Source organism: Sciurus vulgaris (genome assembly GCF_902686455.1).
Source record: "Sciurus vulgaris genome assembly, chromosome: 5".
NCBI lineage: Eukaryota > Metazoa > Chordata > Mammalia > Rodentia > Sciuridae > Sciurus > Sciurus vulgaris.
In genome coordinates this window covers 60,013,803-60,031,421 of record NC_136465.1, presented here as the reverse complement: position 1 = coordinate 60,031,421, position 17,619 = coordinate 60,013,803, and the positions used below count along the sequence as shown (strand labels likewise).

The 17,619-nt window shown below is 45.8% G+C and overlaps 1 protein-coding gene across 3 annotated transcripts; it reads right to left on the bottom strand.

The window, feature by feature from the left end:
- Window positions 1–2,576: 2,576 nt before the first annotated feature.
- On the bottom strand, window positions 2,577–17,461 carry RNF122 (ring finger protein 122). Of its 3 annotated transcripts, none has more exons than XM_079141057.1 (6): window positions 16,997–17,461; window positions 11,455–11,611; window positions 6,212–6,257; window positions 5,875–5,916; window positions 3,932–4,014; window positions 2,577–3,670 (listed from the first exon to the last, which is right to left on the bottom strand). In XM_079141057.1, the coding sequence occupies exons 2-6, from the start codon at window positions 11,562–11,564 to the stop codon at window positions 3,556–3,558; spliced, it is 396 nt and encodes a 131-aa protein (XP_078997183.1). In that variant the 5' UTR covers window positions 11,565–11,611; window positions 16,997–17,461; the 3' UTR covers window positions 2,577–3,555. The 3 variants fall into 3 exon arrangements, with proteins under 3 accessions (XP_078997183.1, XP_078997182.1, XP_078997184.1); XM_079141056.1 differs by having other exon boundaries at window positions 17,017–17,461; XM_079141058.1 differs by lacking the exon at window positions 16,997–17,461 and adding an exon at window positions 11,939–16,983.
- Between the last annotated feature and the right edge of the window lie 158 nt (window positions 17,462–17,619).

Sequence of the window (17,619 nt, the reverse complement as noted above, 5' to 3'; positions counted from 1 at the left end):
ATTGTCTGGGATGTAGTAAACGGCTTAATTTTTTCCCCATGGATTTGTACAAGCTTACATAACTGGCCAGTTTGTCCTTGTCTCCAATCTGAGCACATCTGTTCCACAGAATCTGTGCATATGGCTTCAATAGAAGGTGAACCTGTCAGTGAGATGGTCAGGGACTTGCAAGGTGATATCTAATGCCCAGAGACAAGAGGGTGATGGAATGGAAGGCAGAGGGTCTTATCGTGGGGGAAAACATGACAAAACTGGGGAGGAATAAAAGGCCCTAGTGAGGATGGGAAAAGTCCTGGTGGGGGTAACAACTCATGGGAAATGGGAGGGCTTGATGCTTCAAGGTACCGATTGTCCCATTTTATCACAGAGATTTTCAAATTCTGCCCAGTTGGAGCTCTCAATTCCTCAACCCAATCCAGTTACCTATTTTGTAAAAGAGAGTCCCATATAAGATTTCTTTAAAAGAAGTCATTCACTGTGAAGAAAACAAACAAAAACAAATACCCTGCATGGACCTAAATAACTGCAAGCTGCACAAATTATTTGAGCAGTATCTGGTGTTTGTAACTTCTCTGACTTCATTAGCCCAGGAAATTACTAGTACCTGGTACTTTCTTTAGTGTCTCCATGGAGATTTAGCTACTTCCAAAGCTCTGTGAGGCAGCGAAGTTGATACTGAACTTTGATCCACACTACCTGGGTTTACACTTGACCTTGACTCTTATCTGTGGAATTACAGATAAACCATTTGGTTTTCTCAACATTCTTTCCCTCATCCAGAACCAGAGGGGGTTTACCCAGAAAGGAAAGCAGAGTCCTTTATGGGGGAAGAAACTTGGTAGGTTATTGCTTATTATCTTTTGATTGATCACATGGTGTTTGCTACGGATAAGACCAGTTAAGTTGGAATCCTGGTATGTGTATGATTATCACCCAGTTTCCTTTGAAACATGTTCAGCGTGCTAATTCTTCATTATTTTGAATAGTACCAAATATGTTGTTACCTATGAAGTTGCCTTAGTACACAGAGGAGGAAATAATGGGCTTAGCTCCCAAATGGTGCTATACACAAAGTTTAGGATGCTTACCATATCAAGTCCCAGGTTCCTAGCCACCCACACATAGGACTTGCATCTTTCCCTGCCTCAACTTTATACAAAATTGTTTGCATTCCCTAGTCCAAAATAGGCTGCTTAATTCTTGCATGACTTTGGCCATACTACTGCTCTCCAGAGGCTCAGGCATCATATTCCAGCAGGCACCCCTCTGCTGTTGCTTCCACAGCAGTTGAACTAAGAATTTCTCTGCCATACAAGCATGCTCACCCAAAGTGCAGTACTTACACTGCTTCCCCAAGGCAAGGACTGTTCTGTCTCCCAGTGCCTGGGGTAGCATGTGTTCTGAAAACCCTGAACTGAATGATGAGACTGCACTGATGACTATGTATTTGGGAATTATGATTTTACTGTTTGTGCTCAGCTGCTGCCAATTCATAGCCAATCAGCTAAACAATATCCTCTTTTCTGTGTGGACACACTGCTCGAACTGAACAGAAGTGACAGGCATTTTCCCCCATCATTTTGACCTCAGGACATTGAAAATCTGTGAAACATACATTTCAGTGCTAACATTTTCATCTGAATTACGTTAACACTAATTAATTCAACACTGATGAATTGTCTTGAAGAGGAAGGGGAGATGGTGAGGTAGGAGAGTTGAAGCCAACCTCTGACCACCTGTTATTCCTCCTGATCTCAGCAGTACTTCCACCATGAGGCTAGGGCAGGAGCTGAGGGAAGGTTTTGCTTCAGCAATGCATTTTATTCCCTACACTAAAGCAAGCTGAAAGTGCTTAAGGAATCAATATCCCTGTGAAGAAAGAAAAGGCCCCATGAGGATGGTGGCAGAAAGCAGCCGGGTAAAGTTTTGAGAAGGAGCAGGGTCACCCCTGAGTGTGAGGAGGAAGCGGGGGCAAGAACAAGTGCATGCTTAAAGGGCAGATGACCCCACCAAGAGAGGTGGTGATGACTTCACTAGGACTGCCAGGTGCCCCAGCTGCCCCTTGGGACTGTCCAACATAAATGCAAAATGTGCCCGTATCCTATATCACACAAGCACAAAGGTGCCCTTGGGGCCTGTCACTTTCTGTATGGGCATCTCTTGCACAGATGACTCACCAGCACACCATATTTTTCTTAGCAAATATTCAGCCTGTGCGCAGCACCCAGGGATTTTCCCCTGGATAGCCACTGGCATCACCCCTTTTCACTGAGCAGAGGGCAGCCAGGGCCCAGCTGCTGCATGCTTAAGACTGCCAGGAAATTGTTCCTGACATTCTCACTTGGCACGCCCTCTGTTGATTCAGCACCCTCTTGGGAAAGGTGGAGGGCATGGGAGCAAGATCCGAGTGCACACAGCACACAACACTTCTAGATGACATATAGAAGGCAAGGATGTTCCAGTGAGTAGGCATGCGTCCGATTTTGGTAGGGGGAAATAGGAAGAGGCAGTGAGGGAGCTTTGTTCCCTCTATCAATACAGAAGCCAACAGTCCAGGCTATAACCACAGGCAAAAGTCAATTAGAGAAACTTGTTATTAAATTTAATTTTCTTTAAATACATAACTTTTTCCCACCCAAGCCCACTCTGGGGAGGGACAGAAGCCTTTCCCAACCCAGAATTCTGGGGATCCCACATGTAAAGCCTGAGATGGTGAGGATGAAGTATAAAAATATTATTTACAAAGCGGAAGCAGGTATCTTGCTGCTGTAACCTCCAGACACCTATCTCCAGACCCCTTTTGCTCCTTTAGAAAAAGCCCCTGGGAATCAGGCTGTGTGTAGGACAAACCCTTCCTCTAGAGGGGCTCTCACCCCAACATGGAATAGGAAGCTCTGAGATTGAGGAAGAGGGAGAGAGTGGATAGATAGCACCTCAGATCCTAGCAGGGGAAGGGATCAGCCCCCCATCACCCTGTAGATAGCCAGCAAGACAGCCAGCCTTTATTTCAATAGGTTCCATGTAAACATTGACTTTTTCCTTTTATAGGTCCTGCTCTTCCCTATTTCCTGCAGAGCCTCCCTCACCTCCAGTGGAAGTGCTTGGTTCCTTGATCTCTCCTTCCTTCCCTTCTAACCTCCTGTAAGGAGTTGGGATGAGATGTTAGAGGTGTGACAGAGTCAGCTCATTGCTTCTAGGTCAGGGAAGCTTGCCTTCCATGGACAACCTTGAAATAGGGTGCTCCATGTTCATAGCCAGATAAAGATGGATTTCTTCCCAGAGCATGAATAAGATAGTCCAGAGCCCGGATATAGAGGTCTGGCTGGTTGAGTTCATCAGTACTGAGTAATAGGGAAGGAGGCTTCGGGAGGCAGAAAGGTAGGGCGAGGCTGGCACCGGTCTCACCCTGCTGGTGGAAGACCAGCCCTGTGTCATCCTCCCTCTTGGGTGAGCATGACTATCATCATCCAAAATTTGTTCATAGTAGCTGTGCAAGAGGGACCAGGTGCCCACGTGGCAAGAAGTCTTCTCCAGGTCTTGGTGTAGAGGCAGCCCTCACACCAGTTCATCTAATAGGATCCCGATGCTCTGAGTGGCCTCTGTGGGGCCAGTGATGGGCTTGTTGCACATGGGGCAGACACAGCGCACTTCCAGCCATTTCACTAGGCACCTGTGAACAACAGAATTGTTGTTTCTAAGAATATTCCTCAGACTGTTCCAGCTGCTTCTCAGTCCCACTGCTTCTTGAAGAACAACATCCCTATGCCTGCCCCAACCTAATAGCTCTGGCTTGCCTGGTGTCCAGACAAGACAGAATCTAGGGCATCACTGGCAAGCGGGAGATGGGAGGTAGCAAGGACTGAAAGGTTCTAGAAAATGCTCCCTGATTATTTCTTCTTCACAAGGCAACCCTGGCCACACCCCCACATACTTGCGGTGAAAGGCATGTTGACATGGGAGCACACCCAACTCGTCCTTTCCCTTGAAGTCTTCCAGACAGACTGCACAGGTCTGCTGCAGAGAGAAAGGGGGCATATGAGAGGAGACTGGAGAAGCACCTCACTCACCCATCCTGGATGTCCTCTTCTCGTCCACAGCCAAGAAAACTCAGTTCTAACCCAGTCTCCTCTGTCAACCAGAGAAACTAGCCCTATTTTATAAAACTCTGACAGAATTGGTAGTCATTAACCCCATGTGGCAGCTTAAATTTAAATGAACTAAGATAAAGACAAAGTTAAATAAATTTAGTTTATCAGTTGCAGTAGCCACATTTTTTTTCTTTCTTGATTATTACAAAGGTTTATTTAACCCAGAGTTTAATATAAATGATGTGGGCTGAAGGCACAGATTAGTGGTAAGAGTGCATGGTTAGCATGTGCAGGACCCTGAGTTTGATCCCAGAACCACAAAACAATCAAACAAAAAGAGAAAAGAAAATAAATACATAAAACCCAATTTTCCCAAGTTTTATGTCATTGTACTAAAACAGGCCTTTTGGAGATGGGACATGGATTTCTCTGCTGAACAGCCATCATTTATACTCATGCCAAGGTTTCTAAGTATGATACTATTTCCTATACTATAACTCATGTTACCATGATTCCAATGTTGTTCTGCTGCCCCTGTTGCCCTTTCCACACATTCATCTATCACTTGATTTATAAAGAGATCAAATCCTTGCAGTATTCCTTGGACATGTCTGCCACCTTTTAATTTCCATGTTAACTTCTTGTTTATAGATTTTTCCAACTCAGGAGAGTGAGCTTTGCTCATGGGGTCTACTTGGCTGGCACAAAGCTGCTTTGAAACGGAATTGGTGGCCTCCCTCCTGCTCTACCAGTAGGCAGCCCGATTTCAAATGCTCAGGTGCTACAGGTCCTACTGGACAGGACAGTTACAGAACACTTCTGTTATCACATAAATTTCCACTGGACAGTGCTGTTCTAGGAGAACAGTGTCAAATCCGTTCTAGTCTAATACATGGAACAAGGAGGCATTTATCCAAAATGTAATGAAAGGGATGTGGTGAGTGTGGTCAGTTACATTCTTTTAATTTAGACATGAGTTCTTACATATCAGCCTCCATGATTTCAGTTGAATTATTCTTTTAAAGACGACCTAGAAACCACTTAAACTTGCCTGGGTGTCACAGCAGATATCAAAAATAAAAATGCAATGAGGCCATGTCTGGGCAGTCTTGTGTTTGGTGATGCTGGCATCCTCCACATTCCCAGACAACCACAAATGCTCTCTGATTAGGAGTGTCTGTGGTTACAGAGGAAAGCCTTGGGAAATGGATTAGGTGACCTCAAAGGTCTAGGTGGGAAAGGATTGGGAAATGGTCAATTAAGGGTCAGAGTTGAGAGAACCCAGGGAATCAGCGTGTATGTGGGAATCTGGGAAATGGAGGAGAAACAGGAAGGAGCCATTGGGATGCATTCACAAGTCAGATCAGACCTTTAGGTCAGGATCTATACACTGGTAAAAGAACTTTATTTTCTTTAGTGAAAAACCAGGACATGGGAGCAGAATGTGGGAAAGTTGGTGGAAATTTTCCTATGGTATGTAGCACTGTGATCAGCCTTCCCTTGAAGATTATGTACTGTTGGATTCCTGGGCCATGGTGTCACTACTAACCCAGATCCTTGTGTGAAACACCCCCCCAACACTTTTTTCCCCCTGCATGAGCTGTTTCTACCCATAATGAATTCCACATATTGATTACTGCTGGGATGAGTCCCTTTTATTTGGCTAAAGCAAATACAAAAACAGGAACTAAAAATAATCTTGAAAAGGTCCTGGCTGAGAGCTGAAGAAAGGTGCTATTTACCTTACCTGCTGGGGATCTCTTGCATGCCAACCCGGGACACTTACCCCATAGAGCTGCAACTTTTTGGCATCACCTTTAAGCACCACCTGGAAAAAGAGGAGGAAAGATGTCTGAAGGAACCAACACTAGGGCCTGGAGGATGGACCAGTGAAGGGAGTACTGGTCTTTCATGGAGCGTTTCCTTTGTTCCCATGAAGGAGGAGGGCTCTGTATTGTTTGGGGCAAGCCTGACTTGAAGACAGTGAAAGGAGCCAGTCTTGGGAAGGCCCAGAGATGAGGTCAAGGGGATCCAGACTATAGGAGCTTGGGCTTGCCCTTCTGCGTCCTTCTTGCATAATAAGTGGTAGAGGAGGAACTGTCAGGGAAAGAGTTGGCATTTACCTCCTTATAGCCATATCGTTCACTCTGTGCCTGGTTCCGGAGTTTGCTGGAGGAAAAGAAAAGGGTAAGAGAGAGGATTATTATGTTTTTGCATTAAAAAAGCAATCAAAGCAGGACAGGCTGGCTGGATGCTTGGGCATTCTTCTGGGAGTAAGGAGGGATGCTTGTCTCCTAGATGCCATGGAATAAGGTTCTGATCCATCCAGGTCACCCAGAGTTGACTAAAGAGTAAGCCTCTTATTGATTCAATGCCAGATCCCATACACAGTCTGGGAGACTCTCTGGCAGAACATCCCAGATAGCCCAGTGACTGTCCCTGCCCTTTGCCAGCAGGTAAATTCCTTCAGGTGTCCAAACTATACAGATCAACAATGTGCTTACCAACTGTAGAGAAGAAGTTAGATATTCTTAAAAGGGATCCTTCTACAAAGCCAGGGTAGCAGGATAAGAAGTCTCATTTGACCCAGAGGAATTTTCCACTTGGAAAACACAAGTATTCTGGAACCAAAGCACACTCTTCCCTTCAGTGCCAAAAGAACAATCCAGACGATGCCTTCTTTGTTTTCACCTCTTCATTTTAAGCTGGTGGCCTGCAAAGAGCCTACCTCGCAGTAGCCAAAACATGGCATGTTGTTACTAATAGCAATGGCATAATAGTTAATCGGGTATGTGCCACATGTTGCTTGGACACTGACCTAGCCGAATTTGTTCTCACTGAATCCAAATAACTCTAAGAGGGAGAAAATTTCCTTTTTATGTGTGATAAAAATGAAACCCTAAGAAGCTAAGTAATTTGCCCAAATTTCACGGATCTAGTTGGCAGCTGGATCTGGATTTGAATCAAAGTCCAAATGATTACAGAGCCCATTCTTTTTACCACAGAATATCACCTGTTCCCCCCAATTAGGTTGGATACATCATAGTCCTGAGAGTGAGATCTGATCTTGGGACACACCTTCACATCTCATAAGGTCTAAGACTCTCTGAATGGCTTACTATGCAAATGGCTGGGACCATAATTATGCACGAATTTTGTGCTGCTTTAATGGGGGAAACTTTTACTCTGACAGCAGGTACCTTTAGATGGCCTCCTATGCCTAGGCAATAAGATAGAACCTGATGGGGCACTCTCTTTTCCTTCCTTCTTTCCTTTCTCCCTCCCTCCCTCCTTCTTTCTTTCCTTCCTTCCCTTTCTTTCTCTCTTTTTTTTATTTTTTGCCATATGCTAAGCACACAAGCTTTACCACTGGGCTACGCTCCCAGCCCTCACTGATTATTTCTAACCCTGACCTGGGTTACTGGAAGGAAGCATCAGAAACTCACCAAATTATAGTAGGGACAATCTAAGGGGCAAATTCACCTCATTCACAGTTTTTACAGAACTCAGAAACTAAGAATAGGTTTTATTCTTCAATGCTTGAAAATAGAAGTAAAGAGGGCTGGGGGTTGTAGCTCAGTGGTAGTGCCTAGCATGTGCAAGACCCTAGGTTTGACCCCAGTTCCACAAAAAAGAAAATAGAAGAATATCTCATAAAAACAAACTAGTAACAAAAAAAGAATCATATCTTGTGACATAAAAAATACATGAATTTCAGGGCTGGGGATGTGGCTCAGTGGTAGAGCACTTCCCTAGCATATGTAAGGCTCTGGATTCCATCCTCAGTGCCTCAAGAAAACATGAAATTCAAATTTCAGTGCCCAATTAAATGGTACCAGCACTTCTTTGGCATGTAAACAGAAGAGCTGGGTGGTTGTGATAGAAACCCCATGGCCCACAAAGCCTGAAATATTTACTATCTGACTCTGTACAGAAAAAGGATTGCTGACCCAAGCTAGAAAAAGAGAACCTTGAATCATGGAGAGGTTCAGTCACAGCAGGTGAGAAGATGCCCCACAGGCTTTAGAGAGGCTGAAACTGATGTCAGGGTGGTACAGGCAGAGCTATGGCTTAGGCACAGTGTATGTTAGATGAGGTGGGGCTGCCAGCCTCCTCCATTCTTCCTGACAAGAAGTCAGATGACCCAGCAAGGTCATATGTTCCTGGAGCTTCTGGAGAAGTTCAGTCCAAGTGGACTCCTGCCAGGGGCTTGGGGCTGGGGAAGCACAACCACTGTCTCTTTCCCCTTCTTTCCATTATGGTCCAGAAAATATATTCATACATAATGCATGTGTCTCCTTTCCAACTCCAAATCAAAGGGGCAGAGAAGATGCATCCAAAGCTTAAGTGAGCTAACCTGTTACCTGACTGACAGTGAGTTAAGCTGAGGAAAGGTGGATGTGTTATCAGGGAACTTACAGCCACTGTCTGAGGGAAAAAGACACTGCTGCTTCATTACCAGTTATGTGCGTAGTACATAAGGAAGTGATGAAGAGCCTGTGTGGTGTTTTTGTTTCGTTTTGCAGTGCTAGGGATCAAACCAGGAGCCTCAAATGTGCTAGATGAGCACTCCACTGCTGAACTACATCCTTAATTCCAAGCCTGTGTTTTTAACTTTCTGGGAGAAAGAGGGATGCCATGCCTCTTTTGAAGCTCAAATACCTCACCTGCAACATGGCTGAACTTGTGGACTATCTGTGGTGCCTCTCTGCTTGCTGTACCTTGGTGCCTAAGGTATCCTCCCCAACCCTCACCTGTCTCATCCTGCTGGTTCCCTGTGATGGCCGTATTCAGGGATCCTTCAGAACCCTCAGTATGGAGAAGGGCTACCTTTATCTTGCATAAAGATTTCAGCTCAGGAAAGACTAGATTATGATAAAATTGAGGCTCCAAAAGGTTTCAAGGAAAAGAGAGGAAAAAGCAAAGATCTCGGGCCATCCCAGTTGGGGATGGACAGGTGGCCCTCTCAGCTGTTGGCTGAGCAAAGCAACTAAAAATACTCAGAATTCAATGAGACCATCCCTAGCTACTGCCAGCAGGCTCTCCCTTTCCTCTTTTCCCTTTTAGAAGAAACAATGAAGCCAGGTCCTGAAAATAATTGTTTCTTTCCTGCCCATTTGTACTTCACTGGCCCCTCCATCCTGTGCAGGGCTGAGGTCAGCTCCTCTGAGGGGGAGAAGGAGCACTGGGCAGCAGGGAAGCAGAGGCTGGCTTTGGCTGATGAGCTCACCAGGTCAGAAGCAGCGTTCATGGGCCTATTTTGGCAGAGGAGGAAACTGAGAAGCAGGGAGAGGAAGTGGTTTCTACGCTTGTGTGTCTTTCTATATATAGGTACACATACCACAAACCAGTGAGCCTCTGGAACCATGAAACTCCAGGATCAACTGGCTTTGGGCAGGCTGCAGGATGGGGGGCAGGGTGATAAAAGAGCAGATTACCGCAGAAGGGACAGGTGGCCCCAAGCAGCACCACAGTGAGGATGGCTTTTAGTATCATGTGGTTACTGCTCTGTTCTTTTACTCCAGCCAAAGAGAAACAAATCAGTGACACATGGTTTCCTAGCCTGTGCTTCTGCAGGACTCCAATGCCCAGCTGTAAGGGGATACAAATAAAGGTGCAGAAGTTCCTCCACTTCCCATGCCAGGAATTAGACTCATATAGAGCACACCTATGGAAGGAATCTAAAAGACTAGCTAATCGTTACCACACTAGCCCACTGGTGGCATCTCCCTTGATGTGTGACCTTGGGCAAGTCCTTAACTGAGCATGAATGTCTTCATTTATACATGAGCTAATAACTAAACCAGAGGACTGTTCAGAGAAGCTGGTGAACTAAATGGTTTACAAAATGCTGACCACAATGCCTGAAACAAAGGAAAGCTCTTGGTAAACAGTAGCTGAAAACCTAAGGTTATACCTATTAGTGGCAGAGTTAGCAAATGAACCCACTCCCTCGTCACCCACTTCCTGACTGGAGGGATCATCTCTGGATCATCTCTGCTGTTTGGCACGTATGTACGTGTGTTTGTGCATGCAGGAAGGGTTCAAACAGAGTTGGTTTTATGAACTCCTTCCAATCTCATCCTAAATAAGTCTTTAGCATTTAATATGTATTCACCTTTGGCTTTGGAGGAAACTGAGTGAGTGGCTTGAAACAGAGGTTTGTAGGAATAGGTTGGTAATCAGACAAGTTTGAGGGAGAAAACTGAGGGTTTAGGAAAAAGAAGAAGGGGAGGGAAGAAGAGATACTAGAAGTCTATTCTTACCCCCACTTAATGATGAAATGGAAATTTAACACTCAATTGTACAAGAGGGAAGGTAAACCATTATTTTCTTTGCATGAACTTAAGCAGAAAATTCTAATCCTAGGGACCCGTTTTGAAAAGGACTTTGGAGAAATGCCTGAGGGGACATCAGTCCCCTTCCTTGAGGCATATGGACAAGTGTCTGCCACTCCCCTCTAGCAACCTTAAAACTGAAGGACCCGCCCAGCAGGGCATCTCAGTGGGGAACAAGGGCCTTTTCCTTAATCTCCTGAAATGATTTAATCAGACACTGGCCTAGACCCCAGCTGACATGTACATAGGCATTTGGTAATATGTGTGGTAGGGGAGGGAGTCAGTTGTCACATTTTCTATTGGCTGGGGATGTCCAACGCTCTCCAACATACAGGACAGTCCTATATCGTCAGAAACACTACTACCCTGAATTCCACGCTGAATATCAAAGTGCACCCCCCCCCCCCGCTTTTTTTTTTTTTTTTTTAAGAAAATAGCCACCAGTTCCCATGTCCTTCAACAGCGTGAAAAGAAATAATTCCTGGAGCTTGGTTACCCCTGCCAACCTCAAGTCTCTCCCTGAATCCCTAAGTAATTATGAATAAGTAACATTTCTCATCCCACCACCCCCCCCCCCACTCTCCAAAATAAAAGCTTCCAAGGTACAATCAACACAGCTCTCCAGACATCAGCTTGCTAATATAAACATGAGGAGTTGACAACAGAATTTCCCAGGAGGGCAGAGAAACATGCCTCTGGTGTAATGGATGTCCTGGCATCCCAGAGGGCATGAGTGGGGAGAAGAGAAGGATACTTAGGGACCACCAACTATACCACACAGCCAGACAGTAATTCTAGGCAAGTTTCCAATAACTGGCCCAGAGATGGGATACGGTCCAACCCTTGGTGACCTTATATGTTCTGGGACAGCTTGATTGGCTGATGTAAATAGAAATAGTAGGCCTCAAGGCCCCAGAGAGGAGCAGGCTTAGCCATGTCCTCCCAGCAGTGGTTCCAGCCTTAGAGTGACTCTAACCTGGCCTTCTCCTCCTTGACTTCTTCCCTAGGTAAGCCAGCTACCCACCCACCTGATAAAATAGCAGCAGAAGATGAGGCTGAGCATGAAGACAAAGATGCCAGTGCCAAAGATGACCATATATATGTTGAGAGGAAGGTCTTGGAAACTGATGGGTGGCATTGAGCAGGACTTGTTGGTGCTAACCAGTCCCAGGCCACAAAAACACCCTGCAAAGGAAGAAGAAAAATAATATTAGACTTGGAAATTTACCCCTGAGGGTGATGGCACACTGGGTCAGCAGGAATGGAGAGCATAATTGCAAGCTCAGGTTCCTAAACCTCTGATTCAGTGGCTTGAGCTAATATTCCAGCTTTAACCAGTACTAGATTTTCATGATTTGGGGTAAATTATTTAACCAATCTGTGAAATGGATTGCCATAGAAAGTACCTAAAGGGATCAAGGATTCAGGCAATAGGGAGAAAACGGAAAACCCAGTTCCATGGGGTAGAAGTTCACAGAGTGAAGGGCCAGGATTATCTGGGTTTCAACCTGCCTCTTCCCAGCTAGCTGCATGACCTTTAAGAAGTTGCCTCTCTAAGCTTCACATTGTCATCTGAAAACCAGCAAAATATAGAGAGGACTGAAAACGACAGTATAAGAAATAGACTTCATAAATTGCAAAGTGCAATTGCAAAGGTCATTTGTCATTATTAAACCACCTGCTCCAGTAGACAAGCTGTGCCAGGACTAGAATAGAAATTGTTCACTCCAAGTCCAGGCCAGTGTTCCAGAAAGTGGAGACGAGGGTTGGGGGTGGGGAGTTGCAGCTTCCCTTACTGGTCTGGTCACCTCCCTCCTTTGTACTCAGTCTCATGGTAAGGTTCTACTATGGAGATGGCAAACCCTGGAAGCTTGTTAGACATGTAGAATCTTGGACCCCCCCCCAGACTAAAAGAATTAGAATCGATATTTTAACAAGAGATTCAGGTGACTCCTCTGAACAGTTTGTTTGAGAAGCACCAGCTAGTCACTCTGCTTCCCTTTTCTCATGGCTCAGGGATATGTCCTGATTGGCCTTCCAACTGTGGCAGTCATTTCCCTCTTGCCAGTATTTGGTGTTGACATGTTGACATGGGTACGTGAGCAGGCTCTGGGCAAAGGTACAAAGAGAAGTTCAGCTGGAAAAGAAAAGTTTTTCTTTCTGTCATGTCTCCTGGGCCACCTAGATGGGTGGGAGCCAACTTAGAGCTGGAAAGAGAACTGATAGAAAGCTGATGGCTTAGAATGGCAGTAGGAAAGGGAAAGGGAAGAATTCTTATTAACAAGAATATACCTGCTGTGTCCCAAGTCCCAACTGCATTCTCATGCTACCAATTTAAATTTTTTCTTTTAAACAGTTGAGGTATTGCTATGTTGCCCAAGTTGGCCTGAAACTCCTAGACTCAAGTGATACTCCTGCCTCAGTTTGCAGGTAGCTGGGACTACAGAGGTACACTACTATGTCTGGCTTCCATTTCATCTTTGTAATACCACAGCAAAATGTCACTTTCTCCACCAGCAGGGGAAAAAAAATAATTATGAAGTGATCTGCCTATAGTTAAACAGCTAAGGAGCCCTATCTCCCAAAGCCTCTATGCCCTTGGGTTCTAGGCATAGAGGCTTTAGTTAGGAGTCAGGAATTGTTAGTATGCTGCAAAATTAGGTAAATAAACAGTGCTACCATAACTCAGCAGAAGGATGACTCCAAAAACTGGAAGTCAGCTCTGACATGGTATATCTCATTCCTCTTCATCATCTTCAACCAAATCTCTTTTAGACCATGTTGCTTCCTATTGCACATCCCTATTCCAAATACCCATTACTCACTGCTGTCTCTTAATTGCTGTCATTGCTGTTTCCAGATTCATCTTCTCAAATTTTCCCCACGTGTCCAACACATCCTCCCACTCCTTTTATCATGTACTTTCCAAATGCATGTCTGATTTCAAGTCCTCTTAAACATGTCCCCAGTCCCTTTGCAATTTCCCACACATTTTCAATGCTTCCTCATTGTTAGGACCACTCTCTTAACATTTTTCTTGCCCAATCTTGTCCTCATCTAACTCCATACCTTCATTCATGCAGTCTTCCCTGCCTAGAACTCTGTCCTCCTTTCTAAAGTCTACCAGCCCTGGTCTTTGTAACTCCAAAGAGCTCTCTCATCCTGAATCCTACAGTGTTCACAACCTGTATCACTTATTCTGGTCCTTGCTCATTCAGTGTCTTATGATGCTCACTTGTTCCTAGAATCAACTTAATCTGACTTAAACATGATTATATAAGCACTATGATAGACAGTAAGGGCAAAGAAGCATAGAAGAATCATTATATGATCTTACTCTATAGGAAAGCAGAGACACACAAAGATTTTTTTATTATATAAAGTTAGGTTCCACAATAGAAGTGTGTCTAAGACTGAGAACAAAGACTAAGCGCCACCAAGTGGGTACAGTCCTAACACGACCAAACACTTCAAGTCTGAGAATACCAACCTAAATTCTCATATATTCTCCAGTGCCTAGCCTAGTGTTTGGCTTGTCTTGGTAACTAGTTTATAGATAAATAACTCCCTGCTTTCTCAATCCAACCTGGTTCCCTTGGCAAAAGCTCCTACTTGAAAGTAAGAAGATTGATGTTTGGGAAAACTGCCCAGAAAGTGCCCTCAGCTAATAAATCACCAGTCAACCAACAAGTATTGTTAAAGGCATGCTTTATGCCCTGACCTAAACATTGTTTGAAAACAGAAAGCAAAAGAAGTTCTTGTTCTGAAGGACTTTTTAATTAAGGGGAAATTTAAAAAACAATGAGCTACTAAACTTTGCTGCGTTCAATAGAAAGCCCCTTGCTTCTAGACTCCAGGGGAGATTAGAAACTGAGATGCTTTCACCACCCCTTCTCACTCAAACATTTGCTCTCCATGGGCTAAAGAAGATCAATTTTCTATGAGGCGATCATCCTAGATTGGCCTGAGAGAGCCAACCTTCAATCCACACTGGCAAAGGGCCTCAGGACTTCCCTTCCAAAAAACTGTATCTTCAATGCTAATGAGGTGTTCTGCCCTAGAGGTCTCCCCAACTAAGGCAGGAGAGGCAGTCTTTGTGCTATTTCAATGACCCTTTGCTTCCTGAGTGCAGTGCTCACAACCTGTACCATTTGCTCAGCAATAGCTGATGCTAATAAGTGGTCTTAACCCACCCTCCCCCCATTTGCGTTGGTTCTGTGTACCTTTCATGAGCTGAAGTCTGGTATCTTTTGGGTCCCAAAGAACCTAATTTTGTTTCCTGTTCTGGGGACTTGCAGAGCTGTGGCAGTGACCATTGCAGAGGATATACACATGTGCCCTGAAGGCACTGTGACCCCAGCAGTCTTCTGATCAGTATCTCTGTTCCATCTTTTCCTGTCTCATAAGGCTTTCCTTGGGGCTCCAGGACTAGGTCAATGCACTTGGGACTTTATGGGATAAATAAAGAGGTAAGTGGAGATGGTTCATTTGTTTGTATTACAACTTGAATAGTCCTTATTTGAAATGCTTGAGACCAGAAGTGTTTCAGACTTTGGATTTTTTTCTTTAGATTTTTGAATATTTGCATATATATAATGAGATATCTTGGAGATGGGACCCGAGTCTAAAGATGAAATTCACTTACATTTCATATACACTTTATACCTATCACCTGAAGCTAATGTTACAAAATATTTTAAATAATTTTGTGCATGAAGCAGTTTCTTGGTGTGGAATTTTCACTTATGGCATGTCAGTGCTCAAAAAGTTTCAGACTTTGCAGCTTCTCAGATTTTGGATTTTCTGATTAGGGCTGCTCTACTTGTACTGTACTATCAAAGAAAAATGGGGGGAAAGTATATGGATCTAAAACTTGCAAGAACAGAGAATGCCAGCCCCAGGTAATAGGGGTTCCAGCTGTTTTCCAAAGGGATGGGAAAGGCGTTGCTTCCTCACTGGAGTCAAAGGAACAATATCAGTCAGTCACTATAAGAAGTGAAACATAAGGACTGGGGTGCAGTTCAGGGGTAGAACTGTGCTTTAGCATGAACATCAGTCTAAGGTTCAATACTCAGCACCACAGGGGAAAAAATGTGAAAGATTAAGCAGGACCTTCCCTGGTTTAAAATCTCATTTGAAAGGGAGCAGTCCAGAAGAAAGACCAGTGTTACTCACAGTCCCTTAGTTCTAAGTCTCTGTTCCATTGTTTCCGCCAACCTATGAAAGCCCTGACATCAGAATGTCTCATCTCAGCTGTCAGGCTGAGAGCAAGAATGACGTCAGAGAAGGGCTGGCCAAGAAAGACCAGGGGATCTGGGAACTGCTTCTCATTCCCAGCCAACGGGAATCTTTCCCAGATGCTGGGATGCACCGTCCTTCCTCAACCCCCATCCTCCGCCCCCTCTCCCACATTACCCGCCTATCACACACCGCTTGGTTCATTTTCAGGAAATCAGATCCGACTAGCAAAAGGAGGAAGAAGGGGGATGGGGGACACTTATACACATGCTGCCCAAACCCGGCCTTAAAACAAAAGCCTCTTGAAATAATTAATCCAAGATCTGGCAGGAGTCTACTCTCAATAATGGATCCCCCCCCCCTCCTAACTAACCAGCCTGCCACATTCAAAATAAGGCCAGCTGCTTCCCACCTCCTTCCAGACTCTCCCGCTTCCCCCACTCCCAGCATTAGAAAAACGCGGGCAAGATTCTAGGACCACTGGGGGAGGGGTGATTGAGTATTGGTATTTAAAAGTGACTTGTTCGAAGGAAACTCGTTTCAGGCAGTTTCGGTTAGAAATTCAGACCCAGACCTAATCCATATCACCTGAACCGCCAAAAAGTCTCAGGTGAGATGAACTAACTCAGCAGTCTCAACCAGGCCGGGGTTGGGGGACGACTGATGGGGGATTGGGTCTGGAGGTGCGGTCACCACCCAGGCTCGGGAACAGACCGCATAGCTTAGCCTTGAGACCAGAAAGCAGAGCTCCTTTCTAGGCCAGCCCCGCACCCCAGGAATAGCTGGGCGCCGAGATATCTGCAAGACTTTTATTCATTCAGTAAAGCGAGACTCTAATCCGTCTTCCACGGGCAGAGAACCACTAGCTGACAGTGGAACCCAACAAAGACAGAGAAGCCACCCCGGCGCCCTGTCCCGCACGCTGCACTGTATACATATTTAAAATAGCCTGCAAAGTTTCAGACCGGGAACTTGAGCTCCCTCTAGGAGAAGCTAGCCCGAGCGTGGATTTAATTTTCCAACCACCACAACAAAGAACAGAGTTTGAGCGCACAAAGGCAGGGGAAGGGGGTAGAAAAGCCGAATCGCCACACAAAGGCTGGGAACCACTTGGCTCCCACGCCCCTGGCCCGCCACACTTTCAGAGACCCCTTCAAGCCCTCACATTAAAACTGGATTGTTTCAAATTCCGCGCCGTGCAGTGCAGAGTTGGACACCAGGTCGTCTTCTTTGCCGTTCCAGTGCATGAAAAACTTAAGAGCTAAGACGAGCCCGTCTAACGTTAAACCTTGCTCCCCCTTGGCGTCTGCGGCCAGCCCAGAGTCCGCTCACCTTCTCGCCCCGAGACTCACCGTTACACCACTGGAATGGGTGCATCAATGAAGTCTGGGCGGGTCTCCTCGAGCGAAAGAACGCAGGCGGCGGGGAGGGTAGGCTGGGAGGGCGCAGCGGCTAGCGGGTTCGCAGGAGCGGCCGGCGCAGTGTGCGGCAGCCGCCTTTCTCGAAAAGTCCAACTCCCTCCGGAGTGGGGGGCTGCAGTAAGTCCGGTTTTCAGAGCAACAAAGAGGAAAGAGGAGGAAACAAACAGAAAGTCTATCGGAACAGAGCCACAGAGGAAATGCACTAAGGGCCTCGGGCTGGGGGAGATGTGGAGTGCTGCAGAGCCAGGCGGGAGTGCCCAGACGGCAGCAACTCCCAGCTAGCCGAGAGAAAAGCTTTTAGCTGGAAGCTAGGCTCAGGTCTCACCGAGCGGAGGAAAACGCACTGGGATTCCGAAACTGACACCCGGCTACTCACACCCCCTGCCTATTTCTGCCCCCTCCCCCCGCCCCCGGCAAACCCCGCCCCTGTTCGTCACCTGCCCTCCGGCCAATGGGAGCCTTCCTCCTGCCCCCGGGTATTATTTGCAGGCCCTGCCCTTCCCATTGAAGGGGGGAGCATCTTCTCAAGGTGGG

Coding starts and splice junctions, on each gene's coding strand:
- RNF122 (XM_079141056.1), bottom strand. CDS start 17,041: ATGCACCCATTCCAGTGGTGTAACG. Junction 11,612..17,016: donor CCCATTCCAGTGGTGTAACG/GTGAGTCTCGGG, acceptor CTTCCTTTGCAG/GGTGTTTTTGTGGCCTGGGA. Junction 4,015..5,874: donor AAAAGTTGCAGCTCTATGGG/GTAAGTGTCCCG, acceptor TTCTCTCTGCAG/CAGACCTGTGCAGTCTGTCT.